General features: G+C 48.4%; 6 protein-coding genes across 6 annotated transcripts; 2 read left to right on the top strand and 4 right to left on the bottom strand.

The window, feature by feature from the left end:
• Nucleotides 1-355: 355 nt before the first annotated feature.
• On the top strand, nucleotides 356-870 carry BP5553_08658 (putative 60S ribosomal protein L31; the record flags this gene model as incomplete). Its single annotated transcript, XM_032017281.1, has 3 exons — nucleotides 356-451; nucleotides 519-593; nucleotides 667-870. The coding sequence occupies 3 exons, from the start codon at nucleotides 356-358 to the stop codon at nucleotides 868-870; spliced, it is 375 nt and encodes a 124-aa protein (XP_031866712.1).
• Nucleotides 871-2463: 1593 nt separating this feature from the next.
• On the bottom strand, nucleotides 2464-3134 carry BP5553_08657 (Uncharacterized protein; the record flags this gene model as incomplete). The annotated part of the gene is made up of 3 exons (XM_032017280.1): nucleotides 2464-2566; nucleotides 2622-2954; nucleotides 3019-3134. 3 exons carry the CDS (start codon nucleotides 3132-3134, stop codon nucleotides 2464-2466), a joined length of 552 nt encoding a protein of 183 aa, XP_031866711.1.
• A 489-nt stretch (nucleotides 3135-3623) lies between these two features.
• Nucleotides 3624-5320, top strand: BP5553_08656 (Protein kinase-like (PK-like); the record flags this gene model as incomplete). The annotated part of the gene is made up of 2 exons (XM_032017279.1): nucleotides 3624-3712; nucleotides 3778-5320. 2 exons carry the CDS (start codon nucleotides 3624-3626, stop codon nucleotides 5318-5320), a joined length of 1632 nt encoding a protein of 543 aa, XP_031866710.1.
• A 499-nt stretch (nucleotides 5321-5819) lies between these two features.
• On the bottom strand, nucleotides 5820-7127 carry BP5553_08655 (uncharacterized protein; the record flags this gene model as incomplete). The annotated part of the gene is made up of 3 exons (XM_032017278.1): nucleotides 5820-6507; nucleotides 6719-6772; nucleotides 6832-7127. 3 exons carry the CDS (start codon nucleotides 7125-7127, stop codon nucleotides 5820-5822), a joined length of 1038 nt encoding a protein of 345 aa, XP_031866709.1.
• Nucleotides 7128-8743: 1616 nt separating this feature from the next.
• Nucleotides 8744-14593, bottom strand: BP5553_08654 (uncharacterized protein; the record flags this gene model as incomplete). The annotated part of the gene is made up of 3 exons (XM_032017277.1): nucleotides 8744-12387; nucleotides 12452-13643; nucleotides 13724-14593. The coding sequence occupies 3 exons, from the start codon at nucleotides 14591-14593 to the stop codon at nucleotides 8744-8746; spliced, it is 5706 nt and encodes a 1901-aa protein (XP_031866708.1).
• Nucleotides 14594-16799: 2206 nt separating this feature from the next.
• Nucleotides 16800-18389, bottom strand: BP5553_08653 (UDP-N-acetylglucosamine pyrophosphorylase; the record flags this gene model as incomplete). Its single annotated transcript, XM_032017276.1, has 2 exons — nucleotides 16800-16871; nucleotides 16926-18389. 2 exons carry the CDS (start codon nucleotides 18387-18389, stop codon nucleotides 16800-16802), a joined length of 1536 nt encoding a protein of 511 aa, XP_031866707.1.
• Nucleotides 18390-18566: the final 177 nt, after the last annotated feature.

Here is an 18566-nt window from a genome sequence, read left to right as displayed (position 1 = left end):
AAGATCAGCTTGGAGACCGTGCCGACGCGGCCGGCGCTGAGATGAAAGACGATGGGAGATCAATTCGTGAGGTTGGTGACGACGTGGACAGGAGTTGGCGTGGTTTCGAGTTGAGTCGACCTGAATCATTTCACGAGCGAGGTCGCGGCTCCGTCAGGCACCAAGGCATAAACGTCGCTAAGCACTAGCGCACGTCGCACCCACGAACAATTTTGGAAATCCACTTCGACCTCAGAGTTAAGACCACGAACTTTCACGACAAAGCCACGACACATCTCCAGTACGTCCTGACACCCCAATATAGCTCCTCGGGATATTGTTTGGGCCCGAATCTAGTATCTGACTCGATTTAGAAATGTCGACGAAGACCAAGAAGCCCGCCGGCAAGGCTCAACGATCCGCCATCGCGGATGTCGTGGCCAGAGAATACACCATCCACCTTCACAAGAGAGTATGTCGAATAGCATCCTGAGCGCGAAATGGATTGGATAAGGGGAAGTGCTGATTGGAATAAATAGCTCCACGGCGTCACATTCAAGAAGCGGGCACCAAAGGCCATCAAGGAGATCAAGGCTTTCGCAACACAGTCAATGGTACACAGGCGCAAATCCCCAAGGCCACACGTAACGGCCGTAGCAGAGTACAGGAAGCTGATTTTTTTTACAGGGCACCACCGATGTTCGTCTCGATCCCCAATTGAACAAGAAGGTCTGGGAGGCGGGTATCAAGGGCGTTCCTTATAGACTCCGTGTCCGAATCTCGAGAAAGCGAAATGATGAGGAGGGAGCTGCAAACCGCTTGTATAGCTACGTTCAGGCTGTCAATGTCAAGGACGCGAAGCATCTCACGACGGTGGTTGTTGAGGAGTAGATATCTGATCTGAATGGCATGGCATGGGATGGATGGAGTTGATTGCATTCTGCTGGCTAGCTCGTGAATGAAAAGGTCAACTTTACTACCCAAATTTCTCCTGGGCTGATTTGACATGTTTGTTGTGCGCTTCCATTATCTGCATCCATTATTGCTGTGGGTATGATGGTTGCCACGATGTGTTTCGCGTGTTGTTGACGATTTGACGGGCGCGGCAGAATAGGCTGGGCAGCACAAAGAGACGGTGGCTTGGGAAGTGGCCCAGGTATCCGGTATCATTCCGCTCTTTCTTTCCTGTGAACTTCCCGAAGTCCCGTTCGGAGAAGCCCTATCAAGCCTCCAGAAGTTTTGAAGTAAAATTTCAAAGGAGTCGGTATTTTCCCGAATCGACGCGCAGCAGATGGTTGCTCCCAAGCCGCAACAGCAAATTACAACTGCCTTCCCACAAAGATCTGTTCCCCATGCTCGTTCAAAGAGCCTCCGCTGATACAGGACCAAAGATGCTGCTCCATAAACCATCTAAACAATCCCATTGTTCAAAACAACGCTCTTTGTTCTATCTCATTGCAACGATCATGTTCCACCAGATCAGTGTTATACGCCACACTATATATGTAGGCACTTGCCCTTAGATTTCGCTTTCTTCAGAACCATCCCGCGTCCACAGCACTCTCCAGCCCCTAGCTATAGTCTACATTCCTGATCACCCCAAGCAACAAGCAACAAGCAACAAGCAACAATCACCAATCTTATACCGAATCCGCTCCGTTGACCATCAACATGTCGGAAGAATTTCAATCCACTATTTGGCAATGCTTGAGCTGCTCCTTAACTAACAAGTACATGGACACACTGTGCATTAATTGCTCTACACCACGCGGCCAGCAGGTGCCAGACAAGGTAAATTCACCAACATGGCTGTGTTGTAAGTGTGACAACACGAACGACACCAAAACCCCGTTCTGTGTTCGTTGCGCCCATGGGAATTTCTGGTATTGCAACAACACCTCCTGTGACCGCGTAAACGGGAGTAGTGATATCGAATGCACCTGCGGGGAAACCCGCTGCTGGAGATGCCCGGTCTGTGATACATTAAACTCGACCGAGAACGTCCGCTGCGCTGACTGCGCAATTCCATGCTCCATAATCTGCTTCGGATGCAGCTCACCCCATAAAGGACGGTGGCGATGCCGCCGGCAAGAAGTGTGAAACATGCCTGCACTACGCTCACGAGTGTGACGAGTGCAAGGCATTTTCCTTTCAGATCTTTCCTTTTAGATAATGGTCATTCAGGATTATAGGGCTATGTAAAATAGGCTCCCAGATCAGACTTTCACATGTACAGTTCCATTTAATACCTACGTAACAGTGCCTCAATTAAAAAGATCCAAGGATTAAACATCCGCGTATTCTCCATGCTATCGAAAACTACAGTCCAATCAATCTCCAATTCCCATATACTCCGTCCTGCTGCCATGAGGAAATGCTACACGAAAGACCCGGCGGACGCGCGAAAAGCAGGACAGCCCTCATGATGCACAAACTCTGCCTGACCACAATGCTGACGCCCGAAACACACATTTCACATCCCGCTCATTCATCATCAACATCCCGATGTCGTCCAAGTACTTTCTTCTTGAAGTCTTCCGGGTCCTTATCCCACAGCTCTGCGGCCTCGCCATTTAGTGGTGATGCACTATATCGAGTTAGCATACGTTCTTTGACATTGGAAATCAGCGGCAAGTACATACTTATTTGGTTCCCCAAGCAAACTTTGCAAGCTCAATAACACAGTTTGGATGTTATACGCCGCAGTCCATTTGTCCTTTAGGATATCCAAGCAAATTCTGCCTGAAAAGTCCACGTTGGGGTGGTAAATTGGCGTCTTGAAGAGCACTGTTGGGGCGGCGTATGGGTAATTTGACGGGAAAGCAAAGGAGAGTTTAAACGTAAGACCAGCATATGGCGTATCATCGGGCCCTTCTATAGTTGCAGTCCACGAGAGAAGATTGCCATCTGCGGATGGGAAGGCGGAGATGCCAGGGGCGGAGGAGGTCATAAGTTGCATCAGTTCCGTCTGTAATCTGTATTTGCTAAGTTAGTAAAGGCTCAAAGATTACGAACAAATATTAATTAGGCAGAACCAACCGTTTCGTCGTGCTCTGTGCATCAGCAGCCCTTCGAGGAGCTCCAAGCTTGGAAGCTTGCGCTGCGGGCAAGCTCCCAGGGGCAGCATTCTGGGTATCCTCCATATCGTAACTCATTATGCGTCGGTCAGGGGGAGGGGTGAGCGAGGAAAACAAATAGGCAATAAAGAAGGCTAAGGCGAGCGAGGAATGGAATGCAGAGACTTGAGGATTGTGGACGGAACAAAGCAAGCAAGCACAAGCAAAGTAGGAGGACTACAACGAGGAATTTGTAGGTTCAATGAAAGATGTGAATTGTTTACTCTGGCTGCGACGGTCGCTTCGACAACCACCACGCGCACGGGGCCGCCGATAGTGAGACAAGGCTGCGAATCCGCCTTCTCTACGTCGTTGTTTAATAGCCAATCAGTGACGCGACGAAATCATTCTTCGAAACTTATACGCGTTCGCAACACCACGGATTGGATATTGGAGTTCTTTGGTTGATTTAGAGGTTTCTCAAGTCTGCGTTGGATATGGTGAGTAGATTCAAGATAAAATGTCTTTAAAGCTGCGAGGAGATATGGCGGTCAAGAGGGCTGTGTGGAAATAAACATTCTGACCAAGATGCTATTCCAGAGCCAACTCGATCCCCTCCCCCGCGACCTGCCTTTTCGCATCGTATCAAAAACGATTGGGAGAGGGGCATATGCATCGTATGTGTTGCGGATCCCATTCATCTGTCGATATCAATATCATATGCTGAACCTTAAATTTGCAGAATAAAAAAAGCCATTCCTCCGACGAGTACAACGCCCGTTTTCGCAGTCAAGTTCATCCACAAAGCCTACGCCGTCAAAAATGGCCGCATCACGGCAAAACAAATCGCCATGGAGGTATCCCTCCACTCGCATATCGGCCAGCATCCCAATATCATAGAATGGTTCGCAACGGGCGAGGATTCGGTGTGGAAATGGATCGCCATGGAATACGCGGAAGGCGGCGACCTATTCGACAAGATTGAGGCCGATTTGGGTGTCCACGAGGATATTGCACATCTATACTTCACGCAGTTGGTGAGTGGGGTGAGTTATATGCATTCCAAGGGCGTGGGACATCGAGATATAAAACCCGAGAATATCCTTCTTTCGGATGTTGGCAATTTGAAGATTGCAGATTTTGGACTGGCTACGCTATTTGAGCACAATGGGAAGACGAAACTCAGCACGAGTGTATGTGGTAGTCCGCCATATATAGCACCGGAAGTCATCGCCTGTTCAAGGGACACGCAATCAAGAGGAGCGCCAAAGGGCCCAGGCTATGCCCCGAACCTCGTTGATATCTGGTCTTGCGGCGTAGTACTGTTTGTCCTGCTCGTTGGGAATACGCCCTGGGATGAGCCAACATCCGCAAGCTGGGAATTCCAGGAATATATCGGGAATCGTGGTCACAGTTCTGACGATCTCTGGCAAAAGCTACCAAGCCCAGTCCTGTCACTGCTGAGGGGCATGATGAATGTAGACACCAAGCAACGCTTCAACTTCCAGCAGATAAAAGCCCACCCATGGTACACACGAAAGAACCCTCTTTTGACCCCCGACGGAAAAACAACAGATCAGCTCGCCCTCGCCACGAAAATGCTCGAGGGGCTACACATAGACTTCAGCCAACAGCCACTATCTTCCCAGAGACCGCACGGCCAAAGCCAAGATTCCAATGCTATGGATGTCGATTCCGAACCTAGATTCGCATTCACACAACCAGAGACGCCCATCAACGACGTACTCTACGATTGGGAACGTCCACCACGTGTAAACGCATCTGCTATGTCCTCCAGCCAGCCTTCACACACCAACAGTGACAGCCACTCTATCCATGCCTTCGACGCTTCGACCCTCGCCGACGAACCAAGCATGTCACAATTTGCCCCCACGCCCTCGGTTCCCCTTAGCCTCACGCAACACGCACGCTGTTTCCGCGATATCGTCCCCTCATACTCACTTACGCGTTTCTTCTCGCACCTTTCCTCCCCACTCCTACTTCAACTCCTCTCCTCCGCGCTCCATCAACTCAACATCCCCATCCCTCCTGTAAGCCCTATGAACGGCCGGGATAACGCTGGGTGGATCAGAGTCAAGCTGTTGGATGGTCGACGGTGCGGGTTGAGCGGCGATATTATCGTAGATAGCTATGTGACCGGGGAGGTCGAATTACTAGAGGTGAGATTTGTGAAGGTTAAGGGGGATCCGTTGGAGTGGAGAAGGTTTTTTAAGAATGTGGTCCTGCTGTGTAAGGATGGGGTTTATGTTCCCGGTGCTTCATAGGAAGGTATCTAGTTAATGAATGGGAGCGGAGTTGGTTACTTGGAGTTTTGTGTATTGGTATGGTATTGTATGTGGGTATTTTGTGTGTGATACTTAGAATGGGGAATATGATACGAGAGCAATTGGCCTTCATCACACATATAATCCCAGAATCAGCTCGGTTTCGAAATATCTATAACAGTTGTATTAAACAATTTGCATTCTCTTGCTCTAAACCCTCCCTGCAACAACTCAAGCAACAGCGGTAGGCACTGACAACAAACGAAAAAATGTACAATCTGATTGATGCTAAAAATAAAGGGTATAAATTTAGGAATGCTCGCACCCGTGTAGAGCGATGCTCTAGTGCCTGGCGGCCATACCGTACGGCTAGCATAATCTCCTAACCTGTGTAATTACTCCGCATGGTGCCTCATAACCCCAGGAGACCATGGCTTAAGAAATGTACAAGAAACCCCTATCGTATCCAGCTTTGACGCGCAGATCTATGGATCTTAGTTTATACGAAGAAAACCATGCATCCCACCAAAGCAATCATAGCCCAATATCCAGACAGATTAATGATGTTTCTCGTCGCCGACGAAGTATCATTATCTTGTCCATCATCTTGTCCATCAGCAGCCGTGGTTCCATTGGGCAAAGTACCATTGAGGATGATAGTGCTTGTGCCATTGATATCCGCAACGGTGACCAGGGTATGGTTCAACTTGTTGTAGTCGCCGTCCCCAATCAAGGCATCGAGGAAAGTAGTGTCGTCGTTGTCGTCACAGCCACATACTGCGTAAGCAGCGCAGAGACATGTAACAGGCTTTTGCTGCTGGACACCAGTATCCTGTCGAGCATTTAGAAGCACCGAGCGAGCCGCATTCGTAGCCGTTGGGATCGCTGAGCTCGATGTCGTCGTGGTAGCATTTGCGCGCGCAGTGCGATTGTGGAATGAATATGGATGGTGATATGGATATGAATATGCACCATAGAGCCAAAGGCCTGGAAGGACAGCCAGCAACCCTACACCGAGGAAGACAGGTGCAAGTCCTAAGGGCGAGCGACCCCCCGCGGCATAAGGAGCGGTTGCGCCACCGCCGTAATATCGTCCTCCACCATAGTTGGGTCTCACGCCTGAACCAGTTTTGGTGCTTCCGCCGATGTTCGAGCTTGGTGAGGAGGAGCCACGATTCGCAGAGCTACTAGACGGTTGTCAGCATGTTGTCAATGATTCTAGTCATCTCCATGTCCACTCGATCCATTCTTTGACCTAAGGGATTTGCCGCTGATGCGCAGTAAATCCAGCAATTGATACTGCACTACAGAGCTTGCTAGATTGATGGTATCTGATGGTTTTGCATGGCTTGAGAGGAAGAACTACTCCCTCCATTCCAACCCCTAGGGCGATCATACCTGCTTCCAGTGCTTCCAGTACTTCCGGTTCCTCCAGTTCCACCACGACTACTGCTAATACTTAATTTCCGAACCGCACACTTCGCTTCAAAACAAAGAAGGATTACACTTACCCAGAACTTCCTGTTCCCGAACTGCTGGAACTACTTGAACTACTTCCCGACGACGAGCTTCCTGAACTACTACCGCCTCTGCCGCCACTGCCGCCTCCTCCGCGCCTCTTCCATAACTCCTTTATATCGGCGAAAAATCCTTCCACGGGGGAGCGCGCATCGTGCGCTTCTACTGGGTATGCCTCTCGCGACGAGAGTTGAACTTCGGTTGTAACGGGTTCCGGATGCGACAAGACCGGTGTCGTCGTGGCAAGGAGCAGCAGCGCTGCGAGCGCACTCGGGAATGTGATTCTCATGACGATTGCTGTATACCTAGGTATGCAGACGTGTGTGCTCCGTTTATGTATGTTGTATGTGTATGTGTATGTTGTATGTGTATGTGTATGTTGTATGTTTATGTATCAGTGACGAGAACAGGGTTTGAAGTGAGACAGAAGAGGCGTTTATATCTCCCGCCGTTTGATATGGTTTAGTGTTTGTAAGGAGGCTTAGCTTACGCCACAATAGGCACTCCCCAAGGTTTTCTTTGCTCTTTGGTAACCTGAGGGCTCTTCAAAGGGTCCAGCGGGGCGATCTTACCCCGACGATCGTAACAGCGGCCATTGACCAGTGGCGATTCGTCTATGATTTCGTACTTTGTTTGCGACGGGCCTTCACTAGATGACCTACTTGACGTAATTTAGCATATGTTAGTTTGGGGCACAACCGTAGCAGCCTGATTACTTGTTGGCTGCGCCACGTTCTGCCCGGCATTCGGTCGGTATAAAGAGCCGTCCAACGTAACGACGGAGGTCCCATTTCGAGATATCAAAATCCAGCTGAGGCATTCTACTATTCGCCTCGCCATTGCTGACGGCTCCTATTACTTGCGAAGCCGCAGCTACTCCTAGTGCTCTTTGTCCTCTATCTGTGTCTTTGATATTTCCCTTGACCTTCCCTTGATCTTCCCTTGATCTTTGCCCTTGACCTTTGGCCTTGATCTGTCATGCGTGGGCTATTTTAGTAACACATGTAAGCCTCCTAGGCATCCAGAGAAGAATTGTACAAGGAGTCTAGAAAGATATTTGCCGACTGGAAAGTAGCCTCTTTGCAAGTTCGGTATTACACCAAATTAAAGGGTCTATAAGGGTACCTGCGGAGTAGAGTGTCAATGAACGCACCGAAGCGTAATCGTATCGAAAATTCGATTTGGCTTGTTTAGTTACAGCTACGATACAATTTTCCACTATTATATCCTTTTAGTACCGAAGCTTGATGGCTGTCCACCATCAAGGCTAAGTCACCTTGACGGTAATGGCGAGGTCGAACAAAGAGAGGAAGAAGGATGGATATAGACCTAATGCGGTATATTGCACTAGCTCTGGAAACCCCATGCCCTATTCCATTGTGCCCTCTTTCCTCGTTGCCTGCGTAATAATGATCAAGAACTTGTGCGCGGAGATTTTCCAAACCGTCAGAGTATCGTAATCTTCGTGCTTGTCCGAGCCGTGCCAGGCTGTATCCAAGCCGCCAAGGTAAGACAAAATAGCTCGTTCATGTACCTTGAAATTCACTTTTCTGGCTCAAGTTCTTGAGCTGCCATATCACCGGACAAGTACCTAGGTACTCTGCTGTGCCTAGGGGCCGTCTGGGCCAACGTTTTTGGAAGTTCGAACCAATGCCGCTCCAATTTCATAACTCGCCCTTTCACTCATGGCTCGCCATCCTGTAGAATGTTGCCGACCAACGAGGTTATCTGATAGCACAAATGTTTTCGTGGTCGCATAGCTCGAAACACGCTTTTATTTGTGAGGGATGGTTGGAGCTCGTACAACTTGAATAGTCACAGAGCATCCCATTCTTGTTTGGGAAAGCCGGTATCGGGTGCGACTGTGCTATATCAATCTTCCCGGAAATCCTCTACAATTCAAGTTTAATTCCGCGATGGATGAATGAGTGAGGAAGGGAGCCACATGTAGCCGTCCTGTTGGGAATTTCCTTCCTGGCTGCCATCTCTTGGCTGTTTCGCCTCTTCAATCTCACTGCCTTCAGCCTCTACCTCTACCTCACTAACTTTCAGCAAGAATCGGTTCTCTATTGTCGACTCACCGCCACTCGTGTCAACAAGGCTCTGGTCTCGCTCCAGCAGCGAAATTATCCTATGGAAACCGATCTGACTCGTTTCAGCCCCGTAATACCAGCGAGGCCGGTGCGGCCAGCGAGACCCGAGAGGCCCGTATATTGGGTGTTGCACAAGCAGTTCGTTGTAAACGCTGCATGCAAGTATCATGCATGAGATTTTAGCAGATCTGAATGATGTTTCTGGGTCGATTTTCACACCTACTGGCAATGCATAATAAGTTGAGCTCCGGATGGGGACTCTCGATCGTGTTGAGATCCTCCTTTGGTATGTAATCTCTGGCAGGCCACCGCAATCAAACGCATCAGATATTTGAGACTCTTCATCTGACTCTATCTGGGAAGCCGAAGATGGTGTAGATACTGTTACAGGTATAGTTGTGCGTCGTCTTGTATTACTTGGGACCTCCCAGATTCGCCAGCCATCATCATATTTTGCTGGTGCTTCGGAAGGTTCCGAGCCATTTTCCGATAGAGGAGACGCGAGTGATCCCTCATCTAGAGAGCTTGTATCACTGACTATATCCAGATCCTCAGAAGCATCAGAAAGATCGTCTCGTACTATAAAATAGTCCGCCCTTAGGATATCCCCAGAATTGTCCGTAGGGGGTGGCCAAAATGTGAGTCTTGGGTGAAGAGTGCGCCTCCCAGGACGCGAGTGTGACTTCTTGTAAGCTCGACTAGTAAATAAAGGCAAATTCGACGCGCGTGTAAATCTAACGCTGAGAGTATCTCGACTTTCTATTTTCACTTCGTCCTTTGGCCCGTTTTCGTCGACTTTCGTGTGATCTGCTCTGCTTTCGACTGGACTTAAGGGTTCCGAAATGGTATTGTCTTGAGGAGCTTCCTCATTCTCAATGTCTGAGACAGCAAAGTTTCCGAGCATTTCCAGCTGTTCCGCAAGTGAGTAGGCGAAATCCAATGTCCTCCCTCTGTTTGGCCGTGTTGTAGCACTCTTCGGACTCTGAGCCATGAGCAGTATCCAGAATGTCTCAAGGTAGCAAGATTCAATAGCACGGTGGAGCGGAGTTCGACCCCACTTGTCGGATAGGTTCACCTCAGCCCCAGCCCCAAGAAGCAAGACCGTTGAATACGGGTTACCAAGGCTCGCCGCAACGTGGAGTGCTGTCTGTGAGCATTTATCCATCAAATTGAGATTCGGATGATGACTTAAGAGTAGGAGCAACATATCTCCATCTCCGTGGGCAATTGCTAAATGTAATGATGTTGCACCAGACAGATCTTGTGCATCAATGTCGGCTCCAATCGCAAGCAACTTCTGAACGAATTCATGTTGTTGATATACCACAGCAGTGAGGAGAGGAGTGGAGCCAAACTTGTTCTTGGCCTCGGTATTAGCACCATGATCCAGCAGATAGACCATGATCTCCAAGTTCTTCCAATACACTGCCAAGTGTAAAGCGCTATTCAGTTCACCGTCCATTGTTGTTGCATTTATGTCAGCCCCGTACTTGAGGAGTAAGTCAAGCATGGCATGGGTAGATTGGCAGTTGCATGGAGTTTTGAAGGCTGGTTTATAGCCTGTAGGGGGCGGGTACTCGGTGCTGGAAAAAATTAAGTGCAAAGGTGGTGCTTTCTGAGGTGGCCTGCCGTGAATGTTCGCACCATGTTTCAACAAATATTCGGCAACTTCAAATTGAAGAGTAGCAATAGCGCGATGTAGTGGCGTGAGGTGCGTATCTGTCATGATATTCGGGTCTGCCCCTTTCGCGAGCAGGTACTTCACTATCTTCAGTTGCTCATTTAAGTTGAAATCATGCTGTTCGTGTTGTAGCATGTCTAGGTCATGAGGGAAATCTCTATTTCCTCCACGAATGATATGCAAAGCTGCATTTCCCTGGGCGTCCTTTGCATTAATATCCAACCTCTCTTCCATATCAAGTTTGGGGTAATGCGTTGAAAATTGTTCTTTCCAGATGCTATCTTTCCCTTTGTACTCTCCACTATCACTATCTAGCAAAGCTCTAACACCCTCAAAGTTGAGAGTTTGAACGGCAAGTGTCAATGGTCGCTCCCCGTGAACAGAGAGTTGGTTGATATTTGCACCTTCGCGTAAGAGGAGAACAACAACTTCCGCAACATCAGCATGCAGTGAAGCCGAGACTGTTTTATCCGAGAGTCCTGGAAATTTCCAATGTGCATACTTATCGCGAAGTACGTCGCACAGAAGATTGTCTCTGGTGACCTTCTGGCCTGCTTGAAATAGGATTCGTACAATCTGGGGGGAGAATCCGGCCACTGCGCGGGAGAGTGGGGTGGTGAAGTCTTCAAATATTGTATCCACGGTCCCAATTTTTGCGGCAATAATTTCTCGAACAATATCGGCATGTCCTTTATCAATTGCCAGTCGCAGTGATATATCAGCCTCTCTGCGTGATTCTGCAGACTCATCTGCACGTGAGAGGAGAACTTTTACCGCTTTGATGTGACCCAGGTATGAATGGACGGCGAGAGGACACCAGTTTCTCCAAAGGGTTGTTGGGAGTTTTAGTGCGTTGGGCAGGCTATGACAGATGGCAAGCCAGAGCGCGCCACGTGGGACATCAATCTGCCAGAGTCGGAGCAGAACTTGTAAGAAAGTATCTTCAGCTTCTGATGACCTCACATGATGGTACCAATGCTTTGCACTGTATTCTAAGAATGGATGTTGCTTTATGGTTTTCTGAAGTATCCGATCTGATGTAGGAACAGATTTGAAATTGTCGATGTGGCCAAATCCAGCTAATCTCTTTGCTCCAGGCCTATGGATCCGGTAACGACGAAAAGGGTTTCCAAAAGAAGGCACACAGCCCAGAACAGGATCTGCAGGCTCCCAGACCTCGAAAAGGTCAGCGTCTCTTCTTGGGAATATCCCGTGCTCAAAGTTGTCTAGAAGCAGGTATCTTATACAGGACCAGGCAACAGTCTTATGAGATTCTTTCGGATCGAATGAATGCTTCCACTTGCGTGAAGTTGATGACTTGTTGTAACTTGCTGTGGATTTCTGCAGGAAGTCTTTCGCAGTCTGATGAGCAAGGTATATTCTGTCACCAATGATGCAGACAAAGAGCCCACACAACTCTCTCAGGACAGGGGCAAAAGACGATGCGGGTGTAAGTTCTATCTCGTCGAAAGAGGCATCATCATCCTGTATAGATAGCGCGATATTCATCTCCTGGACAGTAAGTGGTCTAATTGCAGCCACGACAATGTGCAGCAGCTTTCGGGCTCGGGTAAGGTCGTTGCTCTGATCCAAAATCTTCTCGTAGATCTCATCAACGGAGACAGGTAGAGTGTCAATAATCCGTAGAAGCTCCCGTTTAGAGTCGGCTGCTTTCTTTTGCAATTCGGGAAATATCAGAGCTACCCAGAGATATGTCCTATTAGGTATTGAGTCGAGTCGTGTTTGGAGCAGAATGTGCGCATCATCATTGATACCTTATAAAGTCAGTGAAGAATCTTCAAAAATACTAGACACTGAACTCTCAAAAGTCCGACTCACCCTTGTACGATCGAAAGTCCCTGAATTCCAATACCCGAGCCCGAACCACACACTGGATCTCAGCACTTATTTGCTTTGTTTCTTCGTCGTTCTCGCCCATCAAGCGAATGGCCTCGTTGTCCAAACTACTTTGATAAAACAATCCGTCTCCGATTGAGCTCCAAGGCCGACTAGTGAGGATAATTTTCAGATTCGAGGCTCCTCGGTATCCAGTTCCAAAATAGTTCTTGATTTTCTTCAGCAGCAGTTCTCGCGACTTCTCTTCGCATTCATCAAGTGCATCAAGCACACAAATGATTTTCGTATCATTTGCAAATAAGACCAAGGCTTCCCATAGACGATCAAAGTTCAAGCTTAGCTCCCCGCTTTCACCAACGCTATGACTGAGATACTTTAACAAATTGCTATCTTGTAGAAGGAGTTGGTGTAAGATTGCACAGAGCGCATGGCTTGCACTCCGATATACTTCCTCGTCGTCTTTAAAAAAAAAGTAGCATAGATTTTGTGAGCTAGACATCTTCGGTCCAAATTCTTCATCGACTAGAAATCTGGCCAGTACCGATTTCCCACAGCCTGGATCTGCGGAGACCCAGAGCAACCCCAAATTGGTTTCTATCCAGCGTTGGTACTTCGCATGAGAAAGAAACCACGAACAGGTTCCGGGAACACGAGAGGGATTTTTATCTTTGTTGAACACATAATCACTCGTCCTCAAAACCCTTAAAGTTTCGTAATACGACTTATTAGTCTGCGAATCCTGAAGATGCCGGCTCAGTCCTAGGAATTGCTCTTCCAAACTCCGGCGAAGATCAGTGAGCCCCAATCGAAGTCGTTCGGAGTCAATCGTTTTCGTAAAAGTTGTGCATCTCTCATCTGCGCTCTTCATATTTTCCATTAAAGATTTCCAATCGTCGGCCTTGAAGATGTCCCTCACTGTCCTGGAGATCTTGGATCGGAGAAGTTGACAGACTGTCCTCGCTTGGAATTCCAAAATTAGGACATATACTTGAGTCATAGTAGCTTCTAAGCCCTCTAAAACTTTCAGGTCCTCGGCTCGACGGTCTTCATCTGAGTCCACCTCAAAATTTTGACGATATGTGCGTTCTCGGATAGCACCTTGCGAGATTAAGGTAGAGATATATTCAATGCCATCACCGTTGAGCTGACTTTGAGAGCTGGGATTCAAAAGTAGCTATAGCTCGTTGTTAGACCAAAAAACATCGAAAGCAAACAAGAAAAGAGAATGATACAGACAGGTAAAATGATACACACTCCCGCCCACGCTATTGCGGCGTGAGGTGAAGGGCTGACAACAGAAGTGATAACATCCTTCGAGAGAACGACAAGTTTCACAATGCGATTGAATTGCTCCTGGAATTCGATCGTTCTTGCGCCAATGCGAAGACGCCACTTCGTCTGGTTTTGAAGTTGTGTTTGCTTCTCAATGAGTTTTGTCGCAGCAGATTCTCTTTCTTGCCCGCTCAAGCTCGTCCAATTTGACATACCAGAAGCGGTTTCGGATACTTCAGATGCTAGGATCTCCTCATAGCTGCTCAGTAAATCTTCATTTTGAGCTCGCAGGAGGTCGTATGCTCGGCCCCATAAATCCTCTACTTTGTTGGACTCTCGGTTTGACTTGGCCGTTGAAGTGGAAAAAGACTCTTGCCCTGCTAAGAGACCATCTCTCGCAGGTCCACTTTCGGCGGTCTGGGTCCATGATCGGCGAATAAAAGGATCTCTAAGAACCAAAGAAGTGCTAGTTAGTCCCGGCACGGGCTCAGATTGATCAGAGTGCGTAAAATTGCCACCAGTGATGCTAGTTGGTCGGTCAGGCTGAGATTCCGGCGTTTGCGTACGGTCATCGTCTCTTGCTGTTCTCGACTTCTGTGGTTTGGCAGAAGCAGAGCTCGTTACCGTGGGCCGATCATCAGCCAGATGAAGAGCTGCAGTGTTGCGTTCAACATTTCGATCACTTAAGTGGTTCCCAGGACTTTTGTCCGTTTTATGTGCTGCTTCGGAGATATCCACGAATTGCTTACCGTCGCTTTTAAGCGCCGGAGCAGGAGCCTCATCAACCTTGGCTTTGGTGAGGTCTTTCACTTTGGCCTTGAGCTTGCCCTTAAGCTTCGAAAGGCCCTTCATGTTCTGGCTGCTATCTTCTCATGTCGAAGTTGGCCTCCCCGTCGAAGAATCGTTTTTAAGTTGTGCTGAGATGTTTTTGAGTTGCACGAAATTCTTCTGAGAATGCGCGATACGATACCCCCCATACATATCCACGAGTAGCTGGACCAGCGCCCCGTGGAAAACGAACAGGGTACCGATTGGGCGCCCAAAACATCAGCCTAGGCCTCATCTCCTATTTCCTCAACGCCCTCAGCTGATCGAACTAGCTGGGCATTTCAGCATCGTTAAATCACTCTCAACTCACATTTCTGAGGGTCGATTCTTCTTAACCAGATCCAACGTTTTTTGGCAGAGGGACTGCAGATGAGGAGGTCTTCCGCTGCTATTTGTCAGCCACTAATCATGAGATGCCTGAATCCCCAGCTTCGGAGGTGAAAGCTTGCGAGGAACATACATCCCAGGCGCTCAAGCCTTCTCAGTGGTAAGAGGCAGGCTGGAGAAAAACGATCAGTTTCTCTATATAGACGTCCCAACATCCTGCAACTCCGCTTAGATCTCACGCAGTGCTCGCACTGATATTTATCAATTGGTATGTCATTCGATCAGATAGCCGTCGATAGAGGTGATGCATCGTTCGCGAGCTAGGCGGGTGTCCGAACTTACTTCATCGGCCGAAGAAGTCAGCGCGCTGATTGAGAAGCACCGCGGGGGTATTGCTATAGGCGTAGTAGAATATTTGACAGGGTCTTTCAACGTTCGTACGAGAATAGGATTTCGCGATGGAGCAGATGCAATCATACGATTCCCAAAACCAGGTATCGCGGCCTTTCTAGGCGAAAAGGTTCGAAATGAGGTTGCAGTCATGGAGTTCCTTTCAGAGAAGACCGAAATCCCGATTCCCCGCCTGATAGGATGGGGCCTTGCAAAGGACAGCACCTGCAACCTGGGACCGTTCATTGAATTTGTCTGACGTCCTGGATAAACCAGGCGCGAATGCCAGCGACCTCCCGACTCTAAACCCCGACATCGACGAAGCGACCCTAGTGTCGGGGTACAGGCAACTAGCAGATATACTACTTCAACTTTCCGAACTCAATTTCGAACATATTGGTGCAATTTCGAAAGATGACCAGGGTATCTGGTCCGTTCAAAGCCGGCCTTGAATTATAACAACAGGAATGAATTGGCTACCGTTGGATACTATCCTGTCTACCCATTTCCCGTACAGAAGTTCTCCAGAGCAAGTACATACCTCCAAGAACTTGCAACACAGCATCTCATCCACCTTCAAGCATAGCCCAACATTGTTGAAGATCGCGATGATTGTAGAAAGAAGTATCTAGCACGTCACTTGTTCCAGCAACTTGTGAAGCACAACAATGTTGCCGCCGCTAAGTACGACCCGGGCCAATTCAAGCATTTTTCCGTCCCTCGAATATACTGGTAGACGAGTCACTCACAATCGTCGCTGTCTTGGATTGGGATTCAACTACGCAGCGCCGTCTTCATTCACGTATAGTCCGCCATGGTGGCTTTTAGTAAGGGGTTTAGATTACGCGGTGGTTTTCACAACGGTACGATCACATTGAAACATGGGATGGAGAATATCAAGAGATAAACGTATCAACTCAAGGATACAGCACTACGGCTTTAAGATAATCTTTAGAAATGTGAGAGGTGGGAGAATGAATCTGCACCTGGAATTTACTAGAGGTAGTCAAGATTATATTATATAATTGAGGAACTGTATGAATCAATTAGGTGGAAAGTAAGTCAAGTTTTGAGCCTCATCTCAAAATGATAGTCCCCTACGAAGAACGTTAGTTCGCATTGATTTCATATTTCGAAATGCGTTTCCCAGGAACACTCTGTACTTTTCGTCGCCAAATATCTCGACCATGCTCGAAATGATCTTTGCCGTGATTGTTCCAAAACTCCCTCAGCTCCGTACCTCCTTTTGTGTAAGACTAGCATCAAATAGATACGTGTAGGATATAATAGATTAATTTCTACCAGTCAGTTGCAAAATGCAACCGGGGACCTAATAGTCAGATTAATCGTTAGCCAAGTGAGACATCTCCTTCATCCCTAGATAGTAATATCAAATCGAGTTATAGGCAAGAGAACGAGGCTATAACGGTGCCAAAAATCATTTTTCTGCTATCTCGCATAGTCTATCATTTCAATCATCATCTAGTCTCGTGGATGCCGAGGCCAGTTTCTATTACTGTTTCTGTTCCAGCAACGCAGGCGCTGTGATAGTCGTTCCTTTCAGTTCCTCGAGTCCTTCTCCTCCCTATCATGCCGTTAGTGACTGACTTTGACATCGAACGGAAAATGGTGGACTCACGTAGCTATACAACGGGGAGACCTCAACGCCTTCGCCTTTGCCGGCACTAACGACGGTGGCACCAGCGGCTTGCACCCAGCGGGCCCCCTGATCCATAATATCTCTCCTGCTCGTTTCCGGATTATCCTCGCCCTTAACATTCGGATCCGTGGGCATCCCGTTCTTCAATGGCGAGAATTCGTCTTCACGCTTGACTTCCAGGCAGCCGAACTTCTCGAGTTCCAACATGCAGAAAACATCGAACACAAACTGTTCGAGCTTGATGCCATTGGACTTCTCAGGCTTGATGGTATTTCCCGTCTCTAGGTCCACATATGGGATCTTCTTGCGCGCCACGTGGTGAGGCAAAGTATTCGCCCATTGAGGGATGGTTTCCAGGAATCTGCGGGAGTAGTAATGGTTGACAATATTCGCCGCCCGGAACTTCAGTACATTTGGTTGCTTTGGGTCTGTGGCGTTTGCGGTCTTTTCGTCAATCTCGGAGTATTCCACAACATCGGGTTTCCCATTCTTGAGCAAAATGAGACCAACAGGCTCAGTAGCACTCCGTTTGCGAACGACCTTCGTTGCGATATCGACATCCTTCGAAGCCCCAAAACCGATGAAGGTCGGGTCTGCGACTTTGACAAGGCAATTATCCACACAGTATGCGTGAATATGCTGAATACCACGCTCCTTCATATCATCCAGCACATGTGCGTGAAGAGCTGAGTAGATGCCTCCATTCCCATCCGGAGCAACTGCCACCTTTCCCTTGCTCTCTAACAAAATCTTGCCATCATTCGAAATACAAGGAAGGACACCTTGTTCGAAGATCTTCACATCCTCCTTCTCCAGCCCAAAATATTTATTATCCTGGAAGAACTTCTCCGTTGGTCCCCTCGTCGGGCCACTGGTCATGACATACCAGGGAACCACGACCTTCTTATCAGCTCCGTGGCCGGCCTTCTTACGCGCCAATTGCTGCAATTTTCGGATTCTCTCCGCCTGGATCTGGAAGAGGGGCTTTTTGGAAGGCAAGCCAATGTCATAGCAGCCTTTGGGGTCAGAGCTTCCCAGCCGAGTCCCTTGTCCTCCAGCCATAAGCACCACGCCCACTTTGTTATCTGCAATCAAATCCAAGCCCAGTTGATACCACTTCTCGATGTCTTGGGGGTTCGAATCGAGGATACTCGCCGTGGCGGACTCGGGGAGTGGCTCGACGCCTGTTTCTTTGTCTGCATCTTGGCTCTGGGCGGGGTTGAGGGCTTTATCTGTGATCTGGTTGATATATTCTGGGTCGAACGAGGCCAATTGTTGGTAGAGGGCAGCCTTCTCTGCGGCAGCGAGAGTATCGTAGAACGCGAAGACTTGTTCTTGTTTGGCTTTAGTGTATTTGTCTTTCAGCTCCTGGAGCTGGGTCTCAGTTGGCCCTTGCGGGGCACTGGCCCCGCCAATGTTCAAGACTTTCTTAGCGGTCTCCATGATGTAACGATCGTTGAGGGGTTCAGGATTGAAAAGAGAAAGCGAATGAGAACGGGAATGGGAATGGGAATAGGAATAGGAATAGGAACGAGGGGCTTTTGGGAGGTTAAATGGAAGGGAATTGGTTTGCAGCGTGGTACGGAGGTTGTCAGATGTAAACAGAGCTCAGCCCCGCCA

The sequence above is a fragment of the Venustampulla echinocandica genome (assembly GCF_003357145.1).
Source record: "Venustampulla echinocandica strain BP 5553 chromosome Unknown scaffold_8, whole genome shotgun sequence".
NCBI classification, from domain to species: Eukaryota; Fungi; Ascomycota; class Leotiomycetes; order Helotiales; family Pleuroascaceae; genus Venustampulla; species Venustampulla echinocandica.
Note: the sequence above shows the minus strand (reverse complement) of the source record. Positions and strands in the feature narration are given on the sequence as shown.